The sequence below is a fragment of the Aspergillus lucknowensis genome, assembly GCF_044049455.1.
Source record: "Aspergillus lucknowensis strain CBS 449.75 chromosome Unknown BJX67scaffold_3, whole genome shotgun sequence".
In the NCBI taxonomy this organism is placed as follows: domain Eukaryota; kingdom Fungi; phylum Ascomycota; class Eurotiomycetes; order Eurotiales; family Aspergillaceae; genus Aspergillus; species Aspergillus lucknowensis.
In genome coordinates, this window is record NW_027263547.1 from 836,130 (window position 1) to 859,686 (window position 23,557).

The following is a 23,557-nucleotide window of genomic DNA, read 5'->3' on the forward strand; positions in this document are numbered from 1 at the left end:
AAACGACTTAGCAAAACACTAACATAAAACTATAAAGCAAATTGAAAAAGAAAATCTTTCATGGCAGGGTAAGCGACAAGAAAAATATCAGCGTTATAGCCTGAGGCCACAACATCACAGGACAAGTCTGGAGATACATAAGGCCAAGGTTAGCCACCCCTACTTCCATCGCCATCCAAATCTATGAAAAACAATGCATAGTGTCATGGTTCATCTTACCTTCCTAGTAAATAAAGATAACAGGTCCTGTAGAGCGGGGACCTGTGGATTCTTAATTGCACTAGAACGAGGCTCTTTCCAATCTCTACAAGATGGTCTATCAGGGTGGGCCCAATGGTGGAGATGCGCAACGCAGTCGTCAGGTTAGCACCTTTTATCTCCAGCATCGCTGTACTCTATCCTCACTAACCAGCAGACGGGACGATAGAAACCGCCTTATTATTCTCGCTATGATATTCGTGTAAAGACCAAGGAGAGAGCAATCTAAGCGACAGGGTATTAAGCAGCTATCCACTTGAGTCTTTTTGTAGTTAGTCAGAATAAACGACTGGTTGGCGTCTGCCTCGAAGGCTGCAGTCACTAAAAAGTCGAGGTCATTCAGCCGCAGTGACTCACGTGGGGAAAACAACTCAGAATAAATCATCCGGTCGATCTTCCATTTTCCCATCCTCTTCTCCTTTCTCATCTATTATTCCTCTGGTTGTCATCATGGACCAGGTTAGGAAAACCTTCTTCGACCCGCTCGCAACATCCAAGGCTCGGATTCGAGAGATCCTACAAGACCTTCCAGTGGGCTCTGCACACCCATTCAGCCCTGAGCGACTTCTTCTCTGTCGGACAACGAACGGTATCACCGAAATCGACATCTCCTCATACCCAGAAGACTATTTCTTCAATGCCGTCGATCTTGGAGAGATGGGCGAGACCCTTCTAACGCGAATGGCTGCCTTCCAGTCGCAACTCGGTACGTTTCTCACCTCTCCTCTACCAAAGAGTGACACTAATATTAGCAGGGGTATTCGAGGACTTTCAGATCATGCAAGCACCGGCTTCTACGTTCAGGATCCCGATAGTCTCAGGCCAAATCACAATCTTCGCACTCTCTGAAAAAACGCCCACTTACTACGATTTGTGCTTTGCCGATGCTTCATGCAACACGTGTTGTTACAGTGCGAGGAATACCTTTAAAGGAATCCGCCATAGTGGCGATATCAACCATGGACAAGACTTTCTGGCCCATGTCATGCTCGACCGAGAAACCCTCACCGAGGAGAAAATCTGCGTCTTCATATCTGGCTACCATTACACTCGTATCACGGAGTTTCTAGGAACGAATCCTGCCTTGCTTGTTGCCGACCACGTGGATAAAGCCCTTTATATCATCCCGGTACCCTTGGACGCGGCGACCATCGGAGACGCCACCATCTGTTGCCCCATGGTGTTCAAGAAAGATGGAGATTCCTTGATCTGTTCAGTGCTACCGACAGCAACCACAGACGTGGAAAAGATGTGCTCCGGTAACAGCTTGAAGAGCGCTTCATTTTCGGAAGCGACTGAGCGCGCCGACTTCACCATCTCTGCGCCTCCGCGCCGCGACCAAAACATGGGACTCTTAGGGGCTGATACCTCTGATTCGGCTCAGAAAGCAAGCGCCAGCTCAGAAAGATTGTCCGATATCACCAAAGAACATGTTGTGATCGCCACTGGTTCAACCACTTTCCCATCTTTCCTCAACTTGAAAAGCACACAAATTATCCATTTCGGGACTGGCATTGAATTTCAGCTCTTCGACGAAGAGCCCACCACAAAACCTCCATCCGCAGTTGTTCTGCCTTGCATATTCGGTACCCAGCTTCAAGGCCCAGTTCTGCTGGCAACAGGAACCGTTCCTTCCAGTGTACCATTTATCGATGCAATCGCTCTCCGGGACTACTATAAACAACTCAAGAGTGCTGCGGTGATCGTCGACGAGCGAATGACAGACAATGCCCGGAATCTCGCAACCGTCTATAGAATCAACGCACTCTTCATCGTGCAACTAAACCCAGAGTATCCGCCCACGAATACCGAAGAGGTCCTGTCATTGTTGAATGCGGCGAATATCAATGCGGTGACGGCATTGGCAGGACCGCAGTCGTTGGTTCTGATTCAAGTCGGCGATAAATACTACTTCTATCGAGGTATTGCAAATCAGGCATACCTCAACACGTGTAGACTGGAATTCGGCGCGGATGTGACATCCGTACTCGAGTCGGTTGGTGTAGAATCCATTCTAGACCCAAGAATCGAGCGGATAGTCACCCTCGGCGAAACGAATTCAATCCTCCTACCGTATTCAGGCCAGCGAGTTCGAATTCAAGACCTTGAGAAGCTGTTTGAAGACCTTGGGGTCGACACGCTCCATCACCTCCAAGATGACATTTCAGCAGCAGTCCCCCAGCTCCAAGTCCTTTTGAACCAGAAAGACTTGCAAGCACTCTCAAAGGCCCTTGTGTCCGCACTCTCGGTAAAAATCAACAACGCGGTGGCTCCATTGAGAATTAGCTACACCAGGTTTCTACAGGAGTACAACAGGGCGGACCCGGAATCAGTGAAAACGAAGAACAATATGCTTGGGCAACTAAGAAAGACCACAAAGGAGCTGCAGGCGGCTCTGGAGCCTCTGATTTCAAGTTTGGCTCATATGATCTCTTCTCAAACGACTTCGAAGCGAACACACGATCTCAAGCGACTTGTTCGCCAGACCCAGATCCAGGGCAATGTTGAGGCCGCCAAGTCCATGACGTTTGATACTCTCGCCGGATACCTAGAAACTTATGCGGCAGATATGGGCGTTATGCTGTTGAATATTCAGACAGAGCCCTATCGCCAGCTTTTGGGGGACTTAAAAAACAACGCCCTTGATGTCAATTCATGCTGCAGTCTTGACCCCAGAGTTCTCCATCTAGAAGGATTCGACGCCGGAATCATCATCCCGCAGTCGCAAGGCCATCATGATGGCCCACTTTGCAGCCAGTCTGGACCCTCCCACCCAATCCTAGCACTACCGTACCTGAGCCAAGAATCAGGAACAGGGTCGATGTTAGCCTGGGTCTGCTGGGACGAATTCGTCAACCTCGAGAGTCCTTATACCGTGAGATGGATGGAGAAATGTAACGACGCGCACATTGCTGCGCTGAGGATTATTATGAGATCAACACTCAGCCAAGCAGTGGCGTCTCGAGAACATAACATGCAAGCCAACAGTCCAGAAACTGGCCATCTCATGAGCGCACTGTTAATGTCAGCCATGTCGAAGCTCGCGGCAATGAGGACTACGACACCCGTTGAATCCAAGAAGGCAGATGATACCGTGACAAAATTGATGCGCGGCCTCTTCGGCAACCTGTTAACAATAGCTGGTTCCGGAGTTCGTCCTCTCAGCATGGTGTGGCAACTCTTCGGTCTAAACTCTCAAAACGACCTTCCCAAAACCGATGCCGAGTGGATCTGGTATGAGACTGTCGTCGCGTTATATCCATACACCGGCTGGCCGCGCAAGCAGTTCTACGGAAACCTCGAGAGGCTCCTCGACAAAGCCATCATCCACGTGGTAACTACGAACGAAGACATTGCTTCGGTGAGATTAAATCGGACCACGGAGATGATCAAATTCTGCAAGCTTCGAAACATCCAGCTTCATCATTCTCGTTCAATCGTTACTGTGCTCATGCGAATGCTTACCGCAGACGATGCCGGCTTCGACATCGCAGCTGTCGCGGCTCGTCTGCTAGAGCAGCTTCCACACAAACTAGAGAAACAGAGTTCGGGCTACACCAAGATGATCCAGTATCTCGAACATCTCGCCGCGGGCGGCCAGAGACGTTTCATGGACGACCTTGTTGTCGCTAGCACGTACACCGCGCGCTCAGCTGCCTTCGGCGAACTGAAGACGCAGGTGTCCGAAGCATGCAGGAGCCAAGACTGGACTAAAGTGAAGAGTCTCTGTCAGGAAATCATGGACAAACACGCCGCCCTGGCGTCTCTATGGCACATCAAGCCCGGAATGCTGAAAGTTCAAAATAAAAAGGTCTACGACGACCTTCTGACTACCGAATTTGGCGATGACATTGATGCCACTATGAAGTCCAATAACCTCAACCTCTGCAATAAAGTCTTCAGCGATGCAGAGATGTCGCGTGTGCCTTGGCAAGTTGGGAAAAACGGGGAATTCGGCGAGAGCATCGAGCCTCTTGACGAGGCGTTCCTGCATGAGATGCTGACGGGGGAAAAGACGATTGCGGAACCGCCCACTGCCTTGATCGATTCAGGACCAGCCCTCATGGAAACAGAACCAAACCCCGAAGCCGACTTCGAACCCTTCAAAACTCTGCTCCGGCCTAAATTCATTGCGACGATGCAGAAGAATCTCTCCGCTGAAGATGATTGTCGCATCATGAACGTTTCGGCGTCTGCAATGCGTGTTTTCGTTGCCGCTCTGAATCCGGATTTTGTGTGGGAGGATCTGGGCAAGAACTTTAGGGGGGTGATCCTGGGGTTGGTGCAGAATCGATCGAATCGGGAAGAGAGTTGTCCGGCTGCGAGGTTATTGGAGTTGGGGAGTTATAAGAAAACGTTGAAGATTGAGGGTTTGCCATGAGTACAGAAGTCAAGGCCACCAACTGACGAGGTTTACGATGTTCCGAATTAGCTTTTCCACAGTGATGACTAGATCAACAATAATGTTTCGATACCCTCTTAAACAATTTTGGGGCGATCGCGACGCCTGAAAGATATGCGCTGGCTTCGCTGAGCAGAGTCCCGCCTGATGATGGGAGTAAATAGCTTGAATGTTCCCATAAAGGACGGGCAGCAGTACCTAGGTACTGGAATATTATGTATCACATGTACTTGCTTTGTAGCATGCTTGGAGAGCAGGTAGTGTGGATACACTGCATGAAGCATCAGGTTGCTAACGCGGAGTGCTCCTGTACACGGGGTCTGACAGCCATGTTCGGGTTTGCATTAACTAGTCCGATTTGGGCGACACAGGACGATCTGATTGGCAAATTATTTGTCTGCGGCTGACTGCCAAAGCTCGTCAGATCGTTTCTTCCACTCTTTCTCCTCTTTCCATCTGCACCCCTGGTGATGAGATATCAGATGCCACCCCCTTCCACCATACGCACTGGCTGCAAAGTCACATTGCCGACCCTATTAGATCTACCCAATGAACTCCTGTTGCGTATCTTTCACCAACTGACGGCAGTCAGGGATGCTTTCTCTCTTGCAGGGGCATGTTCGCTGCTTCACAATTTATTTCTCCAGTCCCGAAATAGGATTCTTCGCTCAGCAGCCGATATCCCCTGCAGGCCTGACTATGGGATAAGTGAAACATTCTCGGGTAAAGATGGCCATAAATATTTCTGAAACCGGATTCACTAAGTCATACCAGGCTTCACCCGAACATCACCATCGAGTTGGATGATCCAGACGGACAAACAATTCCCATACATCATCGACATGCGTCCCGACCTGGATTCATCCCCCTCGATCTGGCACTTTATTATTTCCGACCATCAGCACCTTGCTTTCCGGGAGACCCTGGATGCGTTCCTGCACCACTTTCGAGAAATCGACCCGCATTTACTGGACTTCTACGGTGGAGGCAGCATGGACATTCTCTTGGCTGCTGCGCGGCTCCAGGAAGGTATTCTACGCAATTCAGCAGCCGCCCCGACTGATTTCTCCGGTGATACCACAATTATCGCGCTGGCTCTCCGCTGTTTGCTGGATTTCCACATTATCGATATAATTAACCTGAGCTGTTACGGCGGACCCATGGAACACGACCTCCCGGACGATGGTTCGCCCGTGGATCTGTTCAACGGCCTTGGAACCGACAACCCGCCCCTGTCTGCAAAGGGTTACAAACAAACGTCCGACGATCAGTCCGCCGTGCCTACTAGTTTAGATGAGGATATCCCAGGCTGCCATTTCAAGAGCAACCCTCATACAATGTTAGACACTATCATCTGGCTGTCATTCAAACTCCTGGACACGGGGGACCCGAAACACTGGCCGACGGTAATGTACGTGCTCCTGATTCTCGGCCTGATCCAAGACTCCTTGTTCTACTGCCCGATGTGGATGGGAAGACTCTACAAGGCAAGCGATATCTTGGGCCGGGCCTTCCAAGGTCTCGCGCAGTATTTTTATTTATCCACGGAGGGCGGGAAGATCTTGACCTACCGCTGGGATAAAGAGGATTATGTGGAGCGAGTTGGTCATGACCACCTTGCTGTCGAACATGCTTGCATCTTGCATGATCTGTGGTTTGATGGGGGTAGGTTTCGGCTCCGGACTGATAGCACGGAAAATATAACTAACATCCGTAGATGAACAAGTCCAATGGAATAAGAGGAAGAAGTATAAGGGATTAAAGGGCTTTCCAACCAAATTGGTTGAATTTGCGGATGGTGAGTTTCGTCATTCGCACTGATGCCGTTACCTAGGAAGGTTGAGGTACAGTTAGGGCCATTTGAATGTACATTCACATCCTCACTTCTGTCACTCTCTCAAAATAGACTTCATGCCACATACTACTAATATATATACCTTCCAGATTGAGGGGTTAAAGCAGGATGCCAAGCAGTTGTGGTCAGGCTCTCGCAAGAGGTATCTTATCAAGATTATTGGCACTACACTAGACAAGATACAAGATACCTAGTATTACAGGATTTGCTAGATAGAGACTCTTTAAAGATAGCTAGAATTGTTAAACCCAATCCGAACCTGACCTGATCTGCCAAGAAACAGCGACCCTCAAGAGAGACCGCAGGTTGAGGAAGAAAGGAAGCTATACCATATATCCAGGGTCGCAGTAATTCGCCGTCACCACATAATACTCTGGTAAATAAGCTGAGCAAGGCGGATACTCGACCTCTATCAAACTGAGAATCCGAAAAACTTTGAGACGGGACCCTAACAATCGTTGAATAAATCAGTTTCCACTTCTTTGTTCGGACCATATAACAAACCGGATGTGGCAGCAAACACCACCCCCGCTTGCTCTCTCTCTCTCTCTCTGTGTGTGTTTTTCTTTCTTTCCCGTTCTACATCATCTCCGCATCCTGAATAATATCTTCGGCAGTCAGGCCAGATGCGCGACACACATGATATAGAAGAAGGCTCCAAGGCGTACCGACCGGCCGGGTTTCATCCCGTCTATATTGGCGACATATTCAACAACAGATACGAAGTCCTTAACAAGATTGGATACGGCGTCTATTCAACTGTCTGGCTGGTCCGTGACCTGAAGCCGTCGCTGTAAGAAAACTTAGCAAAAGGAAAGGATCACTGAGCCAACACAAGTAGACCCGGCCCCAAGCACGAGTTCCGCGCCCTCAAGGTCCTAAGCGCAGAGTGCTATGATGGCACACAAGCGCCCATCTTTGAGCGCGAGAGATTGTGCCATCGCGAGCAGCTGGGCTACAGCCATGTCTGCCATCTGCTGGACGACTTTGAGCATTCCGGGCTCAACGGCACGCACGTCTGCCTCGTCTTTGAGATCATGGGCGAGACACTGCGGAGCTTTGGGGCTTGGTTCCTCGAGAGCAGGAATTCCAACCTTGGTGGTGCAGAGGTTCACTGTTCAGCTCCTGTTGGTGCTGGATTTTGCACATGAGCATAATGTCATCCATACGGGTACCTTGCCACACTTCCAAGCTAGTTGCAGATTGACTGTCATGTTAGTGCCCATGACAGATATCAAGCCGGACAACATCTTCGCGAAATTTCGAGACTACTTGATGATAAAATCCCACTACCTCGCCGGCGTCCCAATCCCCCGGCAGAACCCCTCCGAGGAACGATACACAGTAATCCCGTCCCAATCCCCCGTCAACACCCCTCCGGCAGTACTACTTCAATGAAGGCGACAAAGCACGCTTCTCGGAGTTTGATATCACCCTCGGCGACTGCGGCGTCTCCAGCTGGGCTGACCGCCACCTCAGCGAGACCATCCAACCCGTGGCCCTGCGGTCGCCCGAAGTCCTCATCCACGCCCCCTGGAACGCAAGCGCCGACTTTTGGAATCTCGGTGCCGTCGTGCTCGAGCTGCACTGTGCAGTTCGCATGTTCAGCGGTGCAGTTCCCCCCGATGGGCATTACGAGGTCAAAGAACACCTGGCGGAGATGGATGGAAACATGGCTTATACGCTGGTATATGTTAAAATTATCCTCCGTTCATACTTAATCTCTGGCCTCGGCCCTCGTGTTCATCATCGGCAAGAAGTGTACTATTGTAAATAAACTGAGCATTCTATCATACTACCCCTCCCCCTACTGCTGCTCCCAGCGCTTCCGGGCAGCAGTAGACTTTGAAAGCACCGTAGAAGCCACGCCGTCGAAGCTTGTTGCGCCCATGATTTCAAAGACAGCAACTTCCGCACCAAACTCCTTTGCCAGCCAGCTGCGCAGCTCCACTGCCAGGAGGGAATCGACCCCGTACGAATGCAGTGGCCGCTGCGTGTCGATATCCGTTGCTGGAATCGACAGAGCCCGAGATAATTTATACAACAACCCATCAACAACAACATCCCGCGCCTCAGCGGCGTTCTGAGCGTCCGCAAATACAGCAGCCCAGTTTTTCGTCGCTGCGTTGCCCTTATCCCCACCGCCGGCGCCGACCCCATTGGCGTCCTGCTCGTCAAGACCCATTGCATGCAGCATGCGAAAGGTCGACCGCTGCAACAGCGCGGGAGTATCGGCCCCCTTCGCCGCAAGTCCAGCGGGCGTTTCGAGCCCGACGATGATCTGGCACGCGGTCGGGTCCGTGCCATCCAACGCCGCAGGGTCACAGTAATAGTCGAGCAGGGCGAGGTACTCGCTCGACTCGATCGGCATCATCAGCCCCGCGGTCTGGAAGGCCCGGGTCAGAAACTCGCTCTCTGCAATGATCCCGTCTGAGACCATCCAGCCCAGGTTGAATACAATCGCGTGCTCGCCGCGGTGGACGCGCTCGCGCGCGAGCGCATCCTGGTACGACCCGCCGGCGGCGTAGTTTGCCTGTCCTGCGGACCCGTGGATGCTGACGACGGAGGAGAGCATGATGAAGAAGTCCAGGCCGCGCGGGAGCAGGCGGTCGAGGTTGCGCGAGCCGTCCACTTTGGGGAGCAGGGCTTGCGCCCAGTCGGTGTAGGTCATTTTGTCGAGGACTGCGTCCTTGAGCACCATCGCACCCTGGATGCAGCCCTTGATCGGGGGCATGGTTGTGGCGCACTCGGCGAGCACGGCGGCCAGGGCGTCTGCGGACGTGATATCGCAGGGAGGGGCGTGGATCTGGACGCCGCGCGATTGGAGACTCTCGACGAGAGCTTGGGCCGCTGCGGACTTTGCGCCGGAGCGGGAAAGGAGGAGGAGATGCTGCGCTCCTCGGTCTGCCATCCACTGCGCGGTGCGTCGTGCAATCCCGCCGAAGCCGCCGGCGATGAGGTATGTCGCGTTCGGATCGAAGTGGTAGGTCGGCTTGTGGTCGAGCAACGTCTGTTCGAGTCACTGTCAGCGTGATATGTTTTGCCAAAATGTTATAGAAGAATATGCGGCACTCACCTGGACACTCGCGTCGCGTTGCATCTCGACCACCAACTTACCCACGCTTTTACCACTCTGCATGTGCCGCAATGCTGCCTCCAGCTGCGAGACGGGGTACACCTGCACGGGAGACGGAGGCTTGACATGACCAGCTGCCACGAGCTCCATCGCGGCCTTGAACGACTTCCCCGCCAGGGCCGGCCGCTCTTTGGTCATGCCAAAGACATCGACCGCCGTAAACGAGACATTCTTTGCAAAGTAGAACATGTTGAGCCTGGAGTGGGAGTGAATATCGCGCTTCCCGATCTCCACGAAGCGCCCGAAACTCGCCATACACGCCCAGCTGGAGGCCAGCCCATCTCCGGCAAGCGAGTTCAGGACAACGTCGACTCCGCGGTTCCCCGTCGCACGCATGATCCCCTTGGCAAACGAGGTGTCGCGGCTGTAGAAGATGTGGTCCTCGGGAATGTGGTAGTGCTCGATGAGGAACTCCTTCTTGCTGCGGGAGCCGACGGTAGCAAAGACCTCGGCGCCGTGGTGCTGGGCAATCTGGACGGCGGCTTGTCCTGTGCCTCCGGCTGCAGCGTGGATCAAGACCCTGTCGCCCTCCTGAAGACGTCCGGCAACAATCAGCGCATACTGCGCGGTGGTGTACGTAACCGGCAGGGCGGCCGCCTCGGTGAAAGAAACAGAGTCAGGGAGCCTGACGACGGTGTGGACGTCGCTCCGGGCGAGCGTCTTGAAGCAGTCAAACGCCACGGCGCAGACGCGGTCGCCTGGCTGGAGGCCCATGGATGACGAGATGCTGCTGTCCCCGACTCTGGTGATGACTCCGGCACACTCCCCGCCGATTTCGGTCTGGTTGATGCGCCCAAGGGCCGTCAACAGGTCCATGAAATTCACGCCCACGGCTTCGACTTGAATCTCAACCTCGTTGGGCTTCAGTGGTAGGCCCGCCACACGGTCCTCCACGAACCGAAGCGAGTCCAGCTGTCCCGGCGTCTCCACCTGCAGAGCGAGGGGTGGGATGTTCGGCGTGCCGAATGGCTGGACCGCTGAGCGCTGGGGCTTGATGCTCGTGGCGATATGCTCGTTCATTGCGTACGCCGGCACAACACGGTTGATGTCCAGGCTTCCTCCGTGCTGGCGGTATTCCACCTCGAGCTCAGCGGGCTGCTGGGCGAGGACTGCGTCCAGCACCCTGGTGATCCAATGGACCGCCTCTGTTGTTTCGCCCTCACGGGTGTCTAGCGCGAGGGTTACCGCGTTGAGCATGGGAGATTCTGTCCGGAGCGTTCGCAGGAGGCCATCCGCAACATGATACTCGGCAGCTTCTTTCGCACTGCCCCCGCCCGCAGTCGCCCAGATGAGTCCTTTCGCACGAAGCAGGGTTGACTTGATATTTGTAAACGTGTCATCGTCGAGGTGGTGGAGAAGCGGTTGATCCAGTTCCACCAGGGAGATGACAATTCGGTCCGCCGTGCTGTCCTCGCTGCCCAGGTAGTGCACCTCGCACTCGAAGCCGAGAGAAGCAGATATGTTCTGCTTGATTGCCGCCGCAATTCTCGCTTGGACTTCGGAGCCTCTGACTATAAGCAGCGAGGTTATCGGCCGTGACACCATCGACTCCCTGGGTCTATCGAGCGCGGTCGACACAATCACGCTGAGTTCCTGGTGCACCGAGCCTTCATAGTCATTCAGGACGAAATCCGTCCCGCTGAACGCACTGTGCTTCAAGACAAAATCCCACTGTGCCGGCGGCATCGTGGGCCCATTTGCACGATAGGAATCCTGGCTCAGCCACCAGCCCGGCAGCAGCCCGAACGCAAACCCGCCGCGCGCAAAGTCGCCCGTCTGCTCCAGCAGAATCAGCTTCCCACCGGGCCTGAGCAGCGCATGCACATTCTGCAGGGTCACGTCCAGGTTGCGCGTGGCATGCAGGACATTTGCCGCGATCACCACGTCGTACGTCCCCCGCGCGAAGCCCTGCTCCAGCGGATCGCGCTCGATGTCCAGCGTGGAGTAGCGCATGCGCGCGGCGTGTGCGGCGAAGACCTCGCGCGCCTTCTCGAAGAACGAGGCCGACGTGTCCGTGTACTCGTAGACCTCGCAGCGGTTGGTCCCGTTGCCGGTGCCGTCGGCATCTGCGAACAAGGGCGTGATGACGTGCGCGGTGGTCCCGCCGGTGCCGGCGCCGACTTCCAGGACCTTCAGCCGCGGGTTCTTGTGCGCCATCAGGTCCAGCGTCTTGTAGAACGCTTCGTGCAGCCGATCGTTGATCTCCAGGTAGTACTGCATCACCAGGTCGCCCGAGAACAGCACCTGCAGCGGGTCGACCTCCCCATGCAGGATCGGCAGCAGATTGCGGGCGACTTCGACGTAGAAACGGCCTTCTGTGTTGACGGCGGATAACCGCTGCATGAGGCCCTCGTAGTACTCCGCGTCGCCGATCTTGCTGCACCACTCGGACCGGCTGGCGGGGGGTGGATTGCTCTTGAACCGCTCCAGCTGCAGCTTCATCCATTCGATGTATGCGGTTCGGCTCGCGTCCACGCGATCGGGATCCAGCTGCCGCAACGTATTCGAGATGGTGAGGAGTTGGAACGACGCCAGCGTGTCGTAAAAGTCTGCCATTTGCGGATCGATGGCCTTTCCTGTCCCCAGGTACAGCTCGCCCTCGGCACGGGGAAGCAAGTCGATGTCCGGCTTCCATTGCATGTGGTAGCAGAGGCTGCGGGAGGGCGTGCCGTTCGATTCCAGGGCAGTGGCCTCTCTGCGGTCGACGTTTGTTGTCTCCAGCACGCCAACCGATGCTCGCAGTGCCCCGGTTTTGTCGACAACAATGAGGGATGACTCCGTTTGACGAGCTCCCTTGGAAAGCTGGCGCGAGCTCACGCGCAGGCTGGTTGCTTCCGGATGTGCGAGGCCGGAGGACGAGAGCCACAGGTTCGTGACGCGCGTGGGCACGGTCGTGGGGATGAGCTCGGCCGCACCGCGCGTGAGACCGACGAGAACAGTCTGGATGAATGCGTCGAGGGTGGTGGGGTGGACCAGATGGTCCTGCCGGGGATTGTGCTGGGCGACATCTGCTTCCCAGACGAATGTATTCACGTCTGCCATCACCTGGCCGTCCGTGCCGAAGTTGACCGTGGCCAATGTTTGGAACGTGGGCCCGAAGTGCAGCCCAATGTCGGCAAAGTGCTTGTATACGGCCGATACATCAACGGTGTTTCCGCAGGACGCGGCATGCTTGCCCCAGTCTCCCGCAGTCAAGCTCAGTGCCTCGTCGACTCCGCCATCAACGGGGTTGCGCTCAGCAGGCTCATACTCGACCTGGAGCAGGCCGCGACAGTTTTCCCCCCATGCGCCTCCCTCGAGGGCGTAGATCCGGAATTCGAACCGGCTGCTGCCCTTGCCCATCGCATCCTGCTCGGGACGGATATACACCTGGCACTCCGTTCCCGCTTCGGACGAGGTATTAACGGGCAACGCGCGCTGGAAGGTCGCCTCGGGGATCCGATATCCCTGGATGGGACGGGGGCTCGGGGAATCGAGCACAAGCTGCCGGACGCCCTCGATGGCCATCACCAGCATCCCGGCGGCCGGGTAGATGGTGGCCCCGTTCACGACATGGTCCGCCACCCAGGGGGTCTCGGTGGTGCGGATGAACTTGGTCCATCGCGCTTCCAGCGGGTTCCAGTCCTTGCTCGGCGTGCCGAGGAGATCGAGAGGCGCATGGCGGCGCTGGCGATACTCTTTGCTGACGCGACTCTCGTGCCAGTACGACTGGGAGTGGTCGAAGGGGTACTCTGGCAGATCGGTCAGTGGCATGCGCGGCTGCACTTTGGTTGTGGCTCCGATCTGGTTGACGGTGGTCAGATTGACGGGATACCCGGCGCACCAGAGAGCGCCGGCAACTGCGAGGGTCGTGCCCAGCGCGGAGACGTTCCGCGTCAGACAGGATGCATACTTGACCTCGCTGCTGTTTGCAGAGCCAGCCGCCTTGAGGATCTGCTTGATGGGGCCTGCAAGCGCGCTGTGCGGTCCGAGCTCGACGATATCATGGATACGGGGGTTGTTGGTGTTGGCGCTGCGTCCGAGCTTCTTCGCCTGCCCCGTCGAGACCAGGCGGCCCAGCGCGGGAGAGAAGCGCACGGGGCTGACCAGATTGCTCACCCAGTAGTTTGCATCGCAGAGCTCGTGGACACCACCCACGCGGTTCGTTGTGACGCTGGATATCATGGTCGTGCAGCCAGGCAGCGCACGACCCAGCTCCAGCTGGCCCATGCAGCGCGCGTATTCCTCTGCAATCGCCTGCATCTGCGGCGAGTGATACGCCACCTCGACCTGCAGTCTGCGCGCAAAGTGCCCCTCGCCTTCGACCAGACGCTGCATGGCCTGGATCTGCGCCTCGTCGCCGGAAATCGTCACGCTGCCGGGGCTGTTGACGCAGGCAACCACGATCTCCGCCCTGCCACTGCCGCTCTGCGAAGCGACTTGATCGATGTACGCTGCAGCCTCATTCTCCGACAAACCCACGGCAAGCATGGCCCCCTTGTTCGGCGCCGTGGTGGTGGTGGTGGTGGTGGTGGAGGAGGAGGAGGAGGCTAGCCGAGCCGCCAGCTTGCCTCGGAAAAAGGCCACGGCACAGGCAGAGCGCAGCGACAGTCCGCCCATGCAGTACGCCGCCGCGATCTCGCCGGAGGAGTGTCCGACGACGGCCGTGGGCGTGACGCCAAAGCTGCGCAGGAGCTCGACCAGCGCAATCTGCAGCGCCGTGCACAGCGGCTGGCTCAGTTCCGCGTGGTTCACGCGCGACGAGGCCCGGTCGCGCAGCAGCTCCTCCATGAGCGACCAGGTGCTGCCCAGCTCGTACAGGTACAGCTGTGCGCGCAGCAGCATGTTCTTGAACACCGGGTAGACGAGCAGCTCGCGGCCCATGCCGGCGAATTGGGCGCCCTGGCCGGTGAATGCGAAGCACAGGCCGAGGTTTCGCGAGGAGCGGACGGGCGCGGAGAGGACGACGCCGTCGGTCTGGAGGCTGCTGAGCGAGTGTGCGAGTGCGTATGAGCGCCAGGGCAGGAGACTCCGTCTGTGCGACAGGGTGTACGAGAGGTCCGCGAGATAGGCTGGATGGGTGTTGTGGAGGTTCTTGAAGTGGGCGTTGTATGCTTCAGATATGCGCTTCAGTCCACCCTCGTCGGCAGTGGACCAGACCAGGAGCGCAGGGTGTGAGACAGTGCCATTCGTACTCTGCACAACCGCGCCTGTGTCTGTATCGAGTTGAGCTGTTCGTGGTGGGAGGGCTACTGTGTTGTGGAACCCAGCCAGCCCTTGCGACTTCAGAAAGTGGTACGCATCATCCAGGACGACATGCGCGTTCGAACCACCAAAGCCAAAGGAATTGACCGACGCCCGGCGAAGCCCCGTACAGGGCCACGGCACTGCCTGTTCCGGGAAGGCAAGCCCCAGCATCGGCGCGTCAATGCGCGGATTCAGCTTCTCGAAATTCGTATTCGGCGGGACGATCCCGCGCTCCAGCGCAAGGACGGTCTTGATCACACCAGCCACGCCACTGGCACCTTCCAGGTGCCCGACGTTGGACTTGACTGCGCCAACGTACAGCGGTTCATCGGGGCTGCGATGCCGGCCGAAGACGGCTCCAATCGCGGACGCCTCGATGGGATCCCCGACGGCAGTACCCGTCCCATGTGCCTCGAAGAAGCGGGTGACTGAGGGATCGAGGTTTGCCTTGGCGTAGGTCTCCCGGATGAGCTTCTCTTGGGCGTCGCCGCTGGGCTGTGCAATGCCCGGGGTGCGGCCGTCCGAGTTGGAGCCCGTGGAGCGGATGACGGCGCGGATCACGTCGCCGTCTCGCAGGGCGTCCGACATGCGCTTCAGGACGAGGACCCCAAAGCCCTCGCCACGGGCGTAGCCGTTCCCCCGGTGGTCGAAGCTCCAGCAACGGCTGTCGGGGGAGAGGAAGTTCATGTTTGACAGGATAAGGGATGTGTCCATCCCGAGGAGGGTATTTGAGCCCGCGACGATGGCCTATATATCTCGGTTAGAAAACGTTCATCATTTAGGGCTTTGGGAGGCTATTTGCACCGTATCTGCCTCTCCCATGATCAATCCTTGACACGCAAGATCCAGGGCAACGAGACTGCTCGAGCACGCGGTGTCAACCTGCAGACTGGGCCCACGCAAGTTGTAGAACCAACTGACGCGATTCGCCAGAATGCTGATTGACGAACCCGTGGCGGCGTATCTGGGGAGGGAGTCATGGTCTCGCATGGTCATCAGCCGATAGTCGTCGGCAAAGGAGCCTGTGTAGACGGAGGTGTTCGACCCATCGACCTTGTCAATTGGGAGCCCAGCTGATAATCAACGCGCCGTGATCAGCTTCTTTCACACGTAGCACGTCTTTATAACGTTGGGGGGGCATAGTTACCGTTCTCGAGGGCTCTGTAGACACATTCTAATAGTTGGCGCTGCTGGACGTCCATCGAGGCGGCCTCGGTGGAGGTGATGGAGAAGAAGGGGGCGTCGAACAACGTCAGGTCCTCTTTGATGAAGTGGCCTCCCCGCGGGCGTACCTATGGTGTTTGGAAGCATGGGTTAGCTGTCCGCTGTTGTTGGAACAGCATCACAGTACCTGGTTCGTCCGGCCAGTATCCAGGCCGTGAAACGCATCGATATTGTAGCGATCAGCCGGCACCTCCGTTGTGGCGCATCGCTTTTCCATCAGCATCTGCCAGAACGCTGCAGGGGAGGTAGCGTCTTGCGGGAACTTCAGCGAAAGGCCTATAACGGCAATCGGCTCCAACACCTGCCCATTTGGCAGTTCGCCCTCGGGGATGAAGGGGACGGGGACGGGGATCGGGCCAATTGGGTCTCGCATGGGGAGATGAGTGTGATCGAAGCTAGGAGCCATGGCAGATGATGCACAATGATCAAGCACTGCCGATGGGAGGAAAAAAGATATTGTACAATGACTCTAAAATGATACTTCCAGACAGCACAGGTGTGCTTTGGCCACAGTCCCGTTTATATGCACAAGTCCATTATCAATGATGGAGCTGAGGGATATCCAACCCGGATCACTGTCCATCTTCGCAGGTGACGAAGAGAATGGCCCCCATCCTGCTCTGTTGACAGGCAGCCAGGATTCGCACTGAGAGGTGCCGTGCGGCTGCACTGGATACGAAAGCTGAGCTGACAGATCGCTTACCTGAAACTCGCCGGGCCAGCTAGCTTCGTGGTCTTGTTGGGCGTGGTGCATCGGATGTGTGCTATCAAGAGGATATAGTTGGAGCTCGGATGAAGCTCGTGTCGAAGGATTCTCGGTTACGACTTCTCGCGTTGATCCGGTCCGCATTGAACTTGGGTAAAGCTTGGTATCGTATTATGACCAGGAAACTTTGCAGTCTCCCATACAGTAATGTTGGTCATGGTATGTCAGTTGTGATGGCTGGTTACTCGTGGGAGCGGCGGCATCCATTGCGAATATAAACTCTCGTTCCGGATTGCGACATCTCCCCACGTATGGCGCAAGACAAATAGTGCCAAACCCAAGACCAGGAACAATAACCTTATAGAAACGACTACTCTTTCCCTCTCCCAAAGGTACCCAGGTGCCTGTCTGCGCTCTGGACAGAGGGCGGACGCACTGTCCGCACCGTCGGCAACAGGCGCAGACATTGATTAACCGAAATCTGCAAATTTCTCTCCCGTCTCGTATTGAGTCTTTGTTCCCATTACGCCGAATTTCCGGAGGGACGTCCGACTCCGCTGAGATGTGCCTAGAAGGATTTGAATCCCTGCACGTCATCATGCCAAGGGGTTGCGTTGCGCAGGATCAAAATGCTTGTCGACTACTCTGCACTGCACAGAAATGGCGCAGGATGCGGCAGGAATCAAAAAATGGACTGGCTCCTGAGGACCCCTCCTCTGTCAGCAGCTGTCCTTTTGTTTGAGTCGACGCCTCGAAAGTGTGATCGTGAGCAATCTCTTTTCCTGCCATGGAGAAGTCGCCTGAAGACATTGAGCAGCCTTCTCCTGCTGCTGGCGCCGAAGTCGGCCCCAGCCCCTACATTACTGGCTGGAAACTCGCAGTCCTGCTGTTAGGGTATGGCTGCCCCCCCCAGTGACTGTCAAGGCAGTGCATGTACTCACTGCGCAGTGTCTCGATCGCCATCTTCCTCCCAAACCTTGAGGTCTCCATCGTCAGTACTGCTCTGGTCACAATTGCCAACGACCTCCAGGGTTTCAGCAAAACCGGCTGGGTTGTTGTTGCGTATCTGGTCAACTACACTGGTATGTCACTCCGTGCGAAAAGAGGAAACCTCAGTTGCTCGCCCTGGAGGTACCTAGGTAACCGTGGCGCGACACAGGGTTCATCATCATCTGGGCAAAGCTTAGCGACATCCTGACTCGAAAATGGTCGCTGATTGCCTCCCTCGTTATCTTCATCATCGGGTCTGCGATATGTGGTGCCAGCCAGAGCATGACGATGCTGATCGTCTTCCGTGCGCTCCAAGGCCTGGGAGGAGCAGGATGCTTCTCCATCTCCATGGTTGTTTTCTTTGAACTCATCCCCCCCGACAAGTATCCCAAGTACGGGTCGCTCCTGTCTGCGGACGTCGCGCTGGCGACTCTGCTGGGTCCCATCATCGGCGGCGCCATTGCAGACGGGACGACGTGGCGATGGGTTTTTCTGATCAAGTGAGTTGACACCAATCGAGTCGGTCTCCTCGCTAACCTGGAAGTCATTCAGCCTTCCAATCGGGGCTCTCGCTGTCGTGGCACTGGGCGTGTTTCTCCCGAACCGATTCCCACGGCACCACGACCATTCCACCCCTTCTGGCGACAACAAGCACTCGCTGCGAAGGGTTGACTTTGTCGGCACGCTCCTCTTGGTAGGAGCCAGTCTGCTCCTGGTGACTGGCCTGCTTGAAGCCACCACCGAGTACTCGTGGTCGTCCGCACTGCCCATCACCCTGTTTGTGGTCTCGGCCGTCCTCTGGGTCTCCTTCGTCGCGTGGGAATACTTCGCAACAAAAGAAACCTGGGCCGTGGAGCCGGTCTTCCCCTTCCGATTCTTCCCCAACCGCTACTGGATGGGGATGCTCCTGCAGGCATTCTTCCTCGGCGTCCCCTTCACCATGCTCGTGATTGCCCTCCCGCAGCGCTTCCAGACGGTGAACAGCCTGTCGGCCCTCGATGCTGGCGTCCGCCTCCTCCCATACGCAATGCTTGCCCCCGTGGGGTCCCTGGTCAGCAATATCATCTTCATGCGCCGTCGCGTGCCGATACTGCTCCTGATTGCCGGCGCGACATTCCAAGTCCTGGGCCTCGCCCTGCTAGTCGCCGAGCCCGTGCGCGAGTCGCTCCCTGCCCGACTCTACGGCTTCGAAATCCTCGCAGGATTCGGCGTGGGAATCACCTTTGGCACACTTGTCACCATTACCCCAGGCAGCGTTGAGCCGCGCGACTTGGCCACAGCCACGGGGGCGATGATCCAATTCCGACAGATGGTGAGTTCACCACAAAACAAGCTCTCGAGGTCCTCTTTTTTGTAACTAACTCACTCACTTTCCCTCCCTCAGGGCAGCACCATCGGCCTCTCCATTGGCTCGTCTCTGCTAAACAGCTACTTGAAGAGCCACCTGGCGCCCCCGGTCCTGAGCGCCGCGCAGCTCAGCGCTCTGCTGGAGAATATCCGCGTCATCTTTACCTTCCCGCCGGAGCTGCAGCGCGTGACGCGCGATGCCTTCGCCGCGGCATTTGAGCTCCAGCTGAAGGTCGTGGTCGGGCTTGCGGCGGCGCTTTTTCCGTCGATTCTGCTGATGCTCCGGGTGGCACGACGAGAGGGTCGTCTCGTTCCAGCTGTGACGGGCGCAAGGTGATCTTCGGGGTTAAGACAGAGTAGAGAGTAGAGAGAAAATACAGACAAGTAAGCGAAGTAGACTATGTTCGTGTTCGAGTGGTTACGATAACGATCTATTTCTCTGCATCCGCGATCGCCTCCCTAATCACCCTGACTGCATTCTCCAAGTCCCCCCGTTCTGCTGCGCCGGGGATCTGATGCCCCAGCCCGTGCGTCGCAACGTGCCTCCCCCTCGCCGCACACAGTCCTACGAGTAACTGGCCCTGCCCCGGCGCCACCTCATCATTCTCCGCGAAGACATGCGCGGTGGGAATATCAATGGTGGCACCTCCGTGCTGCTGCTGCAGCATCGTGACGACGTCGGCCTGGAGCGCTGAATGGTCGGCGGCCATGCCGGCGGAGAAAAACACGGCGACTTTGAAGCTGGGGGCGCCGGGCATCAGCAGCAGGGTGGCTGCGAGGCAGGACCCGTGGCTGAAGCCTAGAACGCCGTCGTAGGCCGGCTCGGCGTCGGCGACAAGGGCTTCGAGATCCCGCAGCGCGGAGAGCATGCTGAGCCCCGAGGTGGGGGCGAAATAAGCGTGGAAGGTGTCCGTTGGGGAGACGAGGTGGGCGATGCCTGTTCAGGAAGCGTGTCGGCTTCGGCTTATTGTCTGCATGAAGAGACGCATGCGTCCACGGGTGGGTGACTCACCTGGCGCCATGGGGTGGTCGATGGCCCCCTCGACGAAATCGAACGTGTGCTGGGGCCCGAGCGCGTACCGGATGGCGCCTGGAGACCCGGTCAGGTTAGGGCTGTCAATACGAGGGAGGGAGGGAGGGAGGGAGGGTGTGTTGGGGGAGGATGACTCGTCTGCAGCTCGAGGATCTGCGGCCGTTAGTGCTCTGCGGCTGAGTGAGCGGGAGAATCAGGGCTCGAAGACTCGCCTTGCTGTTGGTTCCGACTCCGTGCAGGCACAGGAAATGCATCTTGGGCCACGTTGCGCCGCGGAAAGGGTATGCAGCGCGTTATCTTTGCTTCGACCGCCGTCTTATACTCTGTCGACGTTCGTCCACCCTCCCGTCAGCAATTACACTAGTCTCAGGCCACCTGCAGCTGCCAGCGCCAGGATCCGGCCATCCCAAAATTCGAGTCTTCAGGGCAAGTCGATTGGCCGTCGACCGCAGGGGTTCTGGTCCAGTTCTTTGTTCGCCTGTTGATGTCTCGACTGGCCGAGCGATCTCCAACCGCCGCTGATTGAAAAGAGGCCTGTCGCGGCCCGTGAAACGCTGAACCTGACCATCGAGAACAACCTTCCAACAGCTCGCCAAAATGCCCAATCTCCCCACCGTCGCAATCGTTGCTGGCGCCTGGCAGAGTCCCGATAACTACGGGCCTCTTCGCGACGCCCTAGCCAGGCTTGGATACGAGTCTGTCTGCCAGGCAGCACCGTCGACCAGCTTACCCCATGGCGACACCGATCTCGACACGGACATTGCCTTCGTGCACGATAGTGTCCTTCTCCCCTTGGTCAAGAGCGGCAAAGAGGTCATCGTGGTCCTGCACTCGTTTGCCGGTGTCTATGGCGGAGGCGCCGTGAAAGGTCTCAGCAGGACCGAGTACGCCCAGAACGGCGAGCCCGGCGGGGTCATCGCCGTTGTCTACGTTGCTGGCCCTTGCGTGCCAAGCGGGATAAGCACCCTCCAGCTGCTGGGCATCGGGCCGGACCTGGTCCCGTGGGTTTCGCTTGATGTGCGTTTTTTTCCCCTTTCTTTTTTTCTTTTTTTCTTTTTTGCTCCCTTATCACCCCTGCTGCATGACAAACAGCGCTCCTTACAATGGCAATCGCAGGAATCTACCGGCCTTCTGAGCATGGTTGACCCCGTTTCGCTTCTCTTCCATAAACTCCCCGCCCCCGAGGCGCAGTCCTGGGCTGCCAACATGAAGCGCCAGGCAATCAAGCCGCTGCAGGGCATTGTCCCCTACGCACCCTTTGAGGATGACCTGTTCAAGGGCCATCTTGCGTATCTGAGATGCGCAGAGGACGAGTGCGTCCACCCGCCAGCCCAGGCAAAATTCATTGCTGCAGCTGGCATCCAGGAGACGGATGAGCTTCCCACGAGTCATATGCCATGGCTGGAGATGGCCGACACCACCGCTGAGAAGATCATCGCGATGGCAGAAAGGGTTCGAATGTAAATAGTCTGCTATTTTCACTATCTCCATCTGCTGTTCACTATCTACAATGTCAAGCCGGCCACAGAGCAGGTGTGAAATCACAAGCTATTGCTATTCCTGTAGTGATTGAAACTGCGCGAGCACCTCCAAGACCCGTGAAATCCTCTCCGGCACCACAGCAAACGTAATCCTGATCCAGCCGCATTCTGCACCGCCAGGCGAGAACCGCTGGCCCGGGGCAACGATCAGCCCCAGGCGAGCGAGTTTCTCGACGGCTGCAGCTTCTTCCGGTGCCGTGCATGCGCCCGCAATGAGCTTCGCGAAGACGAACATCCCATGCGTCGCAGGGATATACTGCAGCCCCAATCGCGTCAGGCCGTCTGTCAGGCGCTCGTACGATTCGCGGAGGGCCTCCGAGTTCCGCTGCAGAAGGTCATCGAGACCAGCCGAATTGAGGACTGCGGTCGCCAGCACACTGGCCAGGGACGAGACCTGCCAGAAGCTTGCGAGCCCGGAGCCCAACCGCAGCGCCGCGTTGGCCTGGCTGACAATGCAACCCTGCATGGATGGATGGATTTGTCAGTCGCATTTGCTCTCAGGGGACAAAGGAAAGGAGACGAGACCGCATCCACATACCAGTCTCAGCCCGCCGCAGCCGAGATCCTTGCTCAGGCTCCAGACAACGTGGACGCGGGACGCCTGGGTGGAAGACGCCCCGGAGTCACCGACATCCGGTAGAGAGAGCACGGATGTAAACGGCGCCGAGTTGGGGTCCGTCCGGAAGGACGAGAGGGCGTAGACCTCGTCGCTGATCAAGTGGAGATCATGCAAGTTGCAGAAGCGAAGACACTCACGGAGCACCTCAGGATCGTAGCACCGGCCGAGCGGGTTGTTTGGATTGGTGAGGACGACGGCCTTGATGCGGCCTGGGTCCTCGTCGCCATGATAGGCAGCCATCAACGCGTCAAGGATCCCGGCTCGTGTTGCTGCGTCCAGAGATGGGGCTGTGACGAAGACCGGGGTGACGTTCGCGTGGATACGAAAGTAGGGCGCGAAGCCCTCTGTTGTGCTGCAATTAGTGGCGGTCGAGTGAGACAAGAATAGCCCTACGTACCCCAGCAGGGGCCGGCAACCAGCACCCTGTCCCCGTCATTGCACACGGCACAGAGAAGGGCATCGAGTGCATTCCCTGCACCCGACGTCGCAAGTATATGGCCAGGTTCGACGGGATTGGCCGGCTGGAAATGGGCGTTGAAAAAACGGGCAAGGGAAGCGAGCAGTTCGGGGTCACCTCCAAAGCCTTCGGGGTACGCGAGGTCTTTCGGCTGCAGGTGGGCATTGATCGCAGCTTTGGTGAGATCCAGCATCTCGGTGCGAAGCAGTTCATTCTCAGCAATGGACACATCCACCGGTGGCAGGCCGTCCGCCGTAGAGACCCCGTGAGATGCCCTCAATGCTGGGAGGATGGCTTGGAGCCTCCCCCTCATCTGTTCCGAGATATTGGTAAAGTCCATTTCGAGATCGGGTCTGGATGCTGGCGCAAGGCGAACTGTAGCGAACCATCCCAGCTGGAGCAGCACACTCGTTTTATGTCCTCGACTTCCTGGTCGAGACGGTATGCATACATGGAGGAAACATGGCATTTCTGACCAGTCTTGCAAAAACACCGTAAAACACAATACCATTGTTTTGCCCACAGCTCGTATAGTTTCCATGCTCAAATCTCGCAGACCGTTATCCCCGGTTGGCCCCCACCGCAAGGGTTAGGATCCTGTGCAGGATCCTGTGTAGAGTGCCAGCAAAGCCAGATATCCGGAATTCAGCCGCGCCGAAGCCAACACTCGAGTGGCTCAGGAGGACGAACGGTTCAGAATACGGCCGACCTTCTGGACGGCGCAGATGAGTGATTTGTTCCATTATTATCACAAAGCTGACGG

General features: G+C 56.7%; 7 protein-coding genes across 7 annotated transcripts; 4 read left to right on the forward strand and 3 right to left on the reverse strand.

Annotated features, from left to right (window-relative positions):
* Positions 1–630: 630 nt before the first annotated feature.
* On the forward strand, positions 631–4,856 carry BJX67DRAFT_166623 (uncharacterized protein). The gene is made up of 2 exons (XM_071025018.1): positions 631–964; positions 1,014–4,856. The coding sequence occupies exons 1-2, from the start codon at positions 709–711 to the stop codon at positions 4,637–4,639; spliced, it is 3,882 nt and encodes a 1,293-aa protein (XP_070890577.1). The 5' UTR covers positions 631–708; the 3' UTR covers positions 4,640–4,856.
* Positions 4,857–5,103: 247 nt separating this feature from the next.
* On the forward strand, positions 5,104–6,825 carry BJX67DRAFT_342693 (uncharacterized protein). The gene is made up of 3 exons (XM_071028051.1): positions 5,104–5,383; positions 5,435–6,325; positions 6,378–6,825. The coding sequence occupies exons 1-3, from the start codon at positions 5,131–5,133 to the stop codon at positions 6,479–6,481; spliced, it is 1,248 nt and encodes a 415-aa protein (XP_070890578.1). The 5' UTR covers positions 5,104–5,130; the 3' UTR covers positions 6,482–6,825.
* Positions 6,826–8,246: 1,421 nt separating this feature from the next.
* BJX67DRAFT_389134 (type I polyketide synthase) lies at positions 8,247–16,507 on the reverse strand (the record flags this gene model as incomplete). Its single annotated transcript, XM_071034455.1, has 5 exons — positions 8,247–9,525; positions 9,592–15,624; positions 15,682–15,950; positions 16,025–16,169; positions 16,229–16,507. The coding sequence occupies 5 exons, from the start codon at positions 16,505–16,507 to the stop codon at positions 8,323–8,325; spliced, it is 7,929 nt and encodes a 2,642-aa protein (XP_070890579.1). The 3' UTR covers positions 8,247–8,322.
* A 1,087-nt stretch (positions 16,508–17,594) lies between these two features.
* Positions 17,595–19,481, forward strand: BJX67DRAFT_377355 (major facilitator superfamily domain-containing protein; the record flags this gene model as incomplete). The annotated part of the gene is made up of 5 exons (XM_071032086.1): positions 17,595–17,701; positions 17,756–17,889; positions 17,967–18,297; positions 18,350–19,109; positions 19,182–19,481. The coding sequence occupies 5 exons, from the start codon at positions 17,595–17,597 to the stop codon at positions 19,479–19,481; spliced, it is 1,632 nt and encodes a 543-aa protein (XP_070890580.1).
* A 49-nt stretch (positions 19,482–19,530) lies between these two features.
* On the reverse strand, positions 19,531–20,602 carry BJX67DRAFT_166665 (serine hydrolase FSH). Its single transcript, XM_071025019.1, has 4 exons — positions 20,390–20,602; positions 20,312–20,330; positions 20,157–20,234; positions 19,531–20,081 (listed from the first exon to the last, which is right to left on the reverse strand). Exons 1-4 carry the CDS (start codon positions 20,429–20,431, stop codon positions 19,576–19,578), a joined length of 645 nt encoding a protein of 214 aa, XP_070890581.1. The 5' UTR covers positions 20,432–20,602; the 3' UTR covers positions 19,531–19,575.
* Positions 20,603–20,774: 172 nt separating this feature from the next.
* BJX67DRAFT_377357 (alpha/beta hydrolase) lies at positions 20,775–21,641 on the forward strand (the record flags this gene model as incomplete). The annotated part of the gene is made up of 2 exons (XM_071032087.1): positions 20,775–21,194; positions 21,270–21,641. The coding sequence occupies 2 exons, from the start codon at positions 20,775–20,777 to the stop codon at positions 21,639–21,641; spliced, it is 792 nt and encodes a 263-aa protein (XP_070890582.1).
* gliI (aminotransferase gliI) lies at positions 21,261–23,202 on the reverse strand. The gene is made up of 3 exons (XM_071034456.1): positions 22,735–23,202; positions 22,257–22,681; positions 21,261–22,178 (listed from the first exon to the last, which is right to left on the reverse strand). The coding sequence occupies exons 1-3, from the start codon at positions 23,132–23,134 to the stop codon at positions 21,732–21,734; spliced, it is 1,272 nt and encodes a 423-aa protein (XP_070890583.1). The 5' UTR covers positions 23,135–23,202; the 3' UTR covers positions 21,261–21,731.
* Between the last annotated feature and the right edge of the window lie 355 nt (positions 23,203–23,557).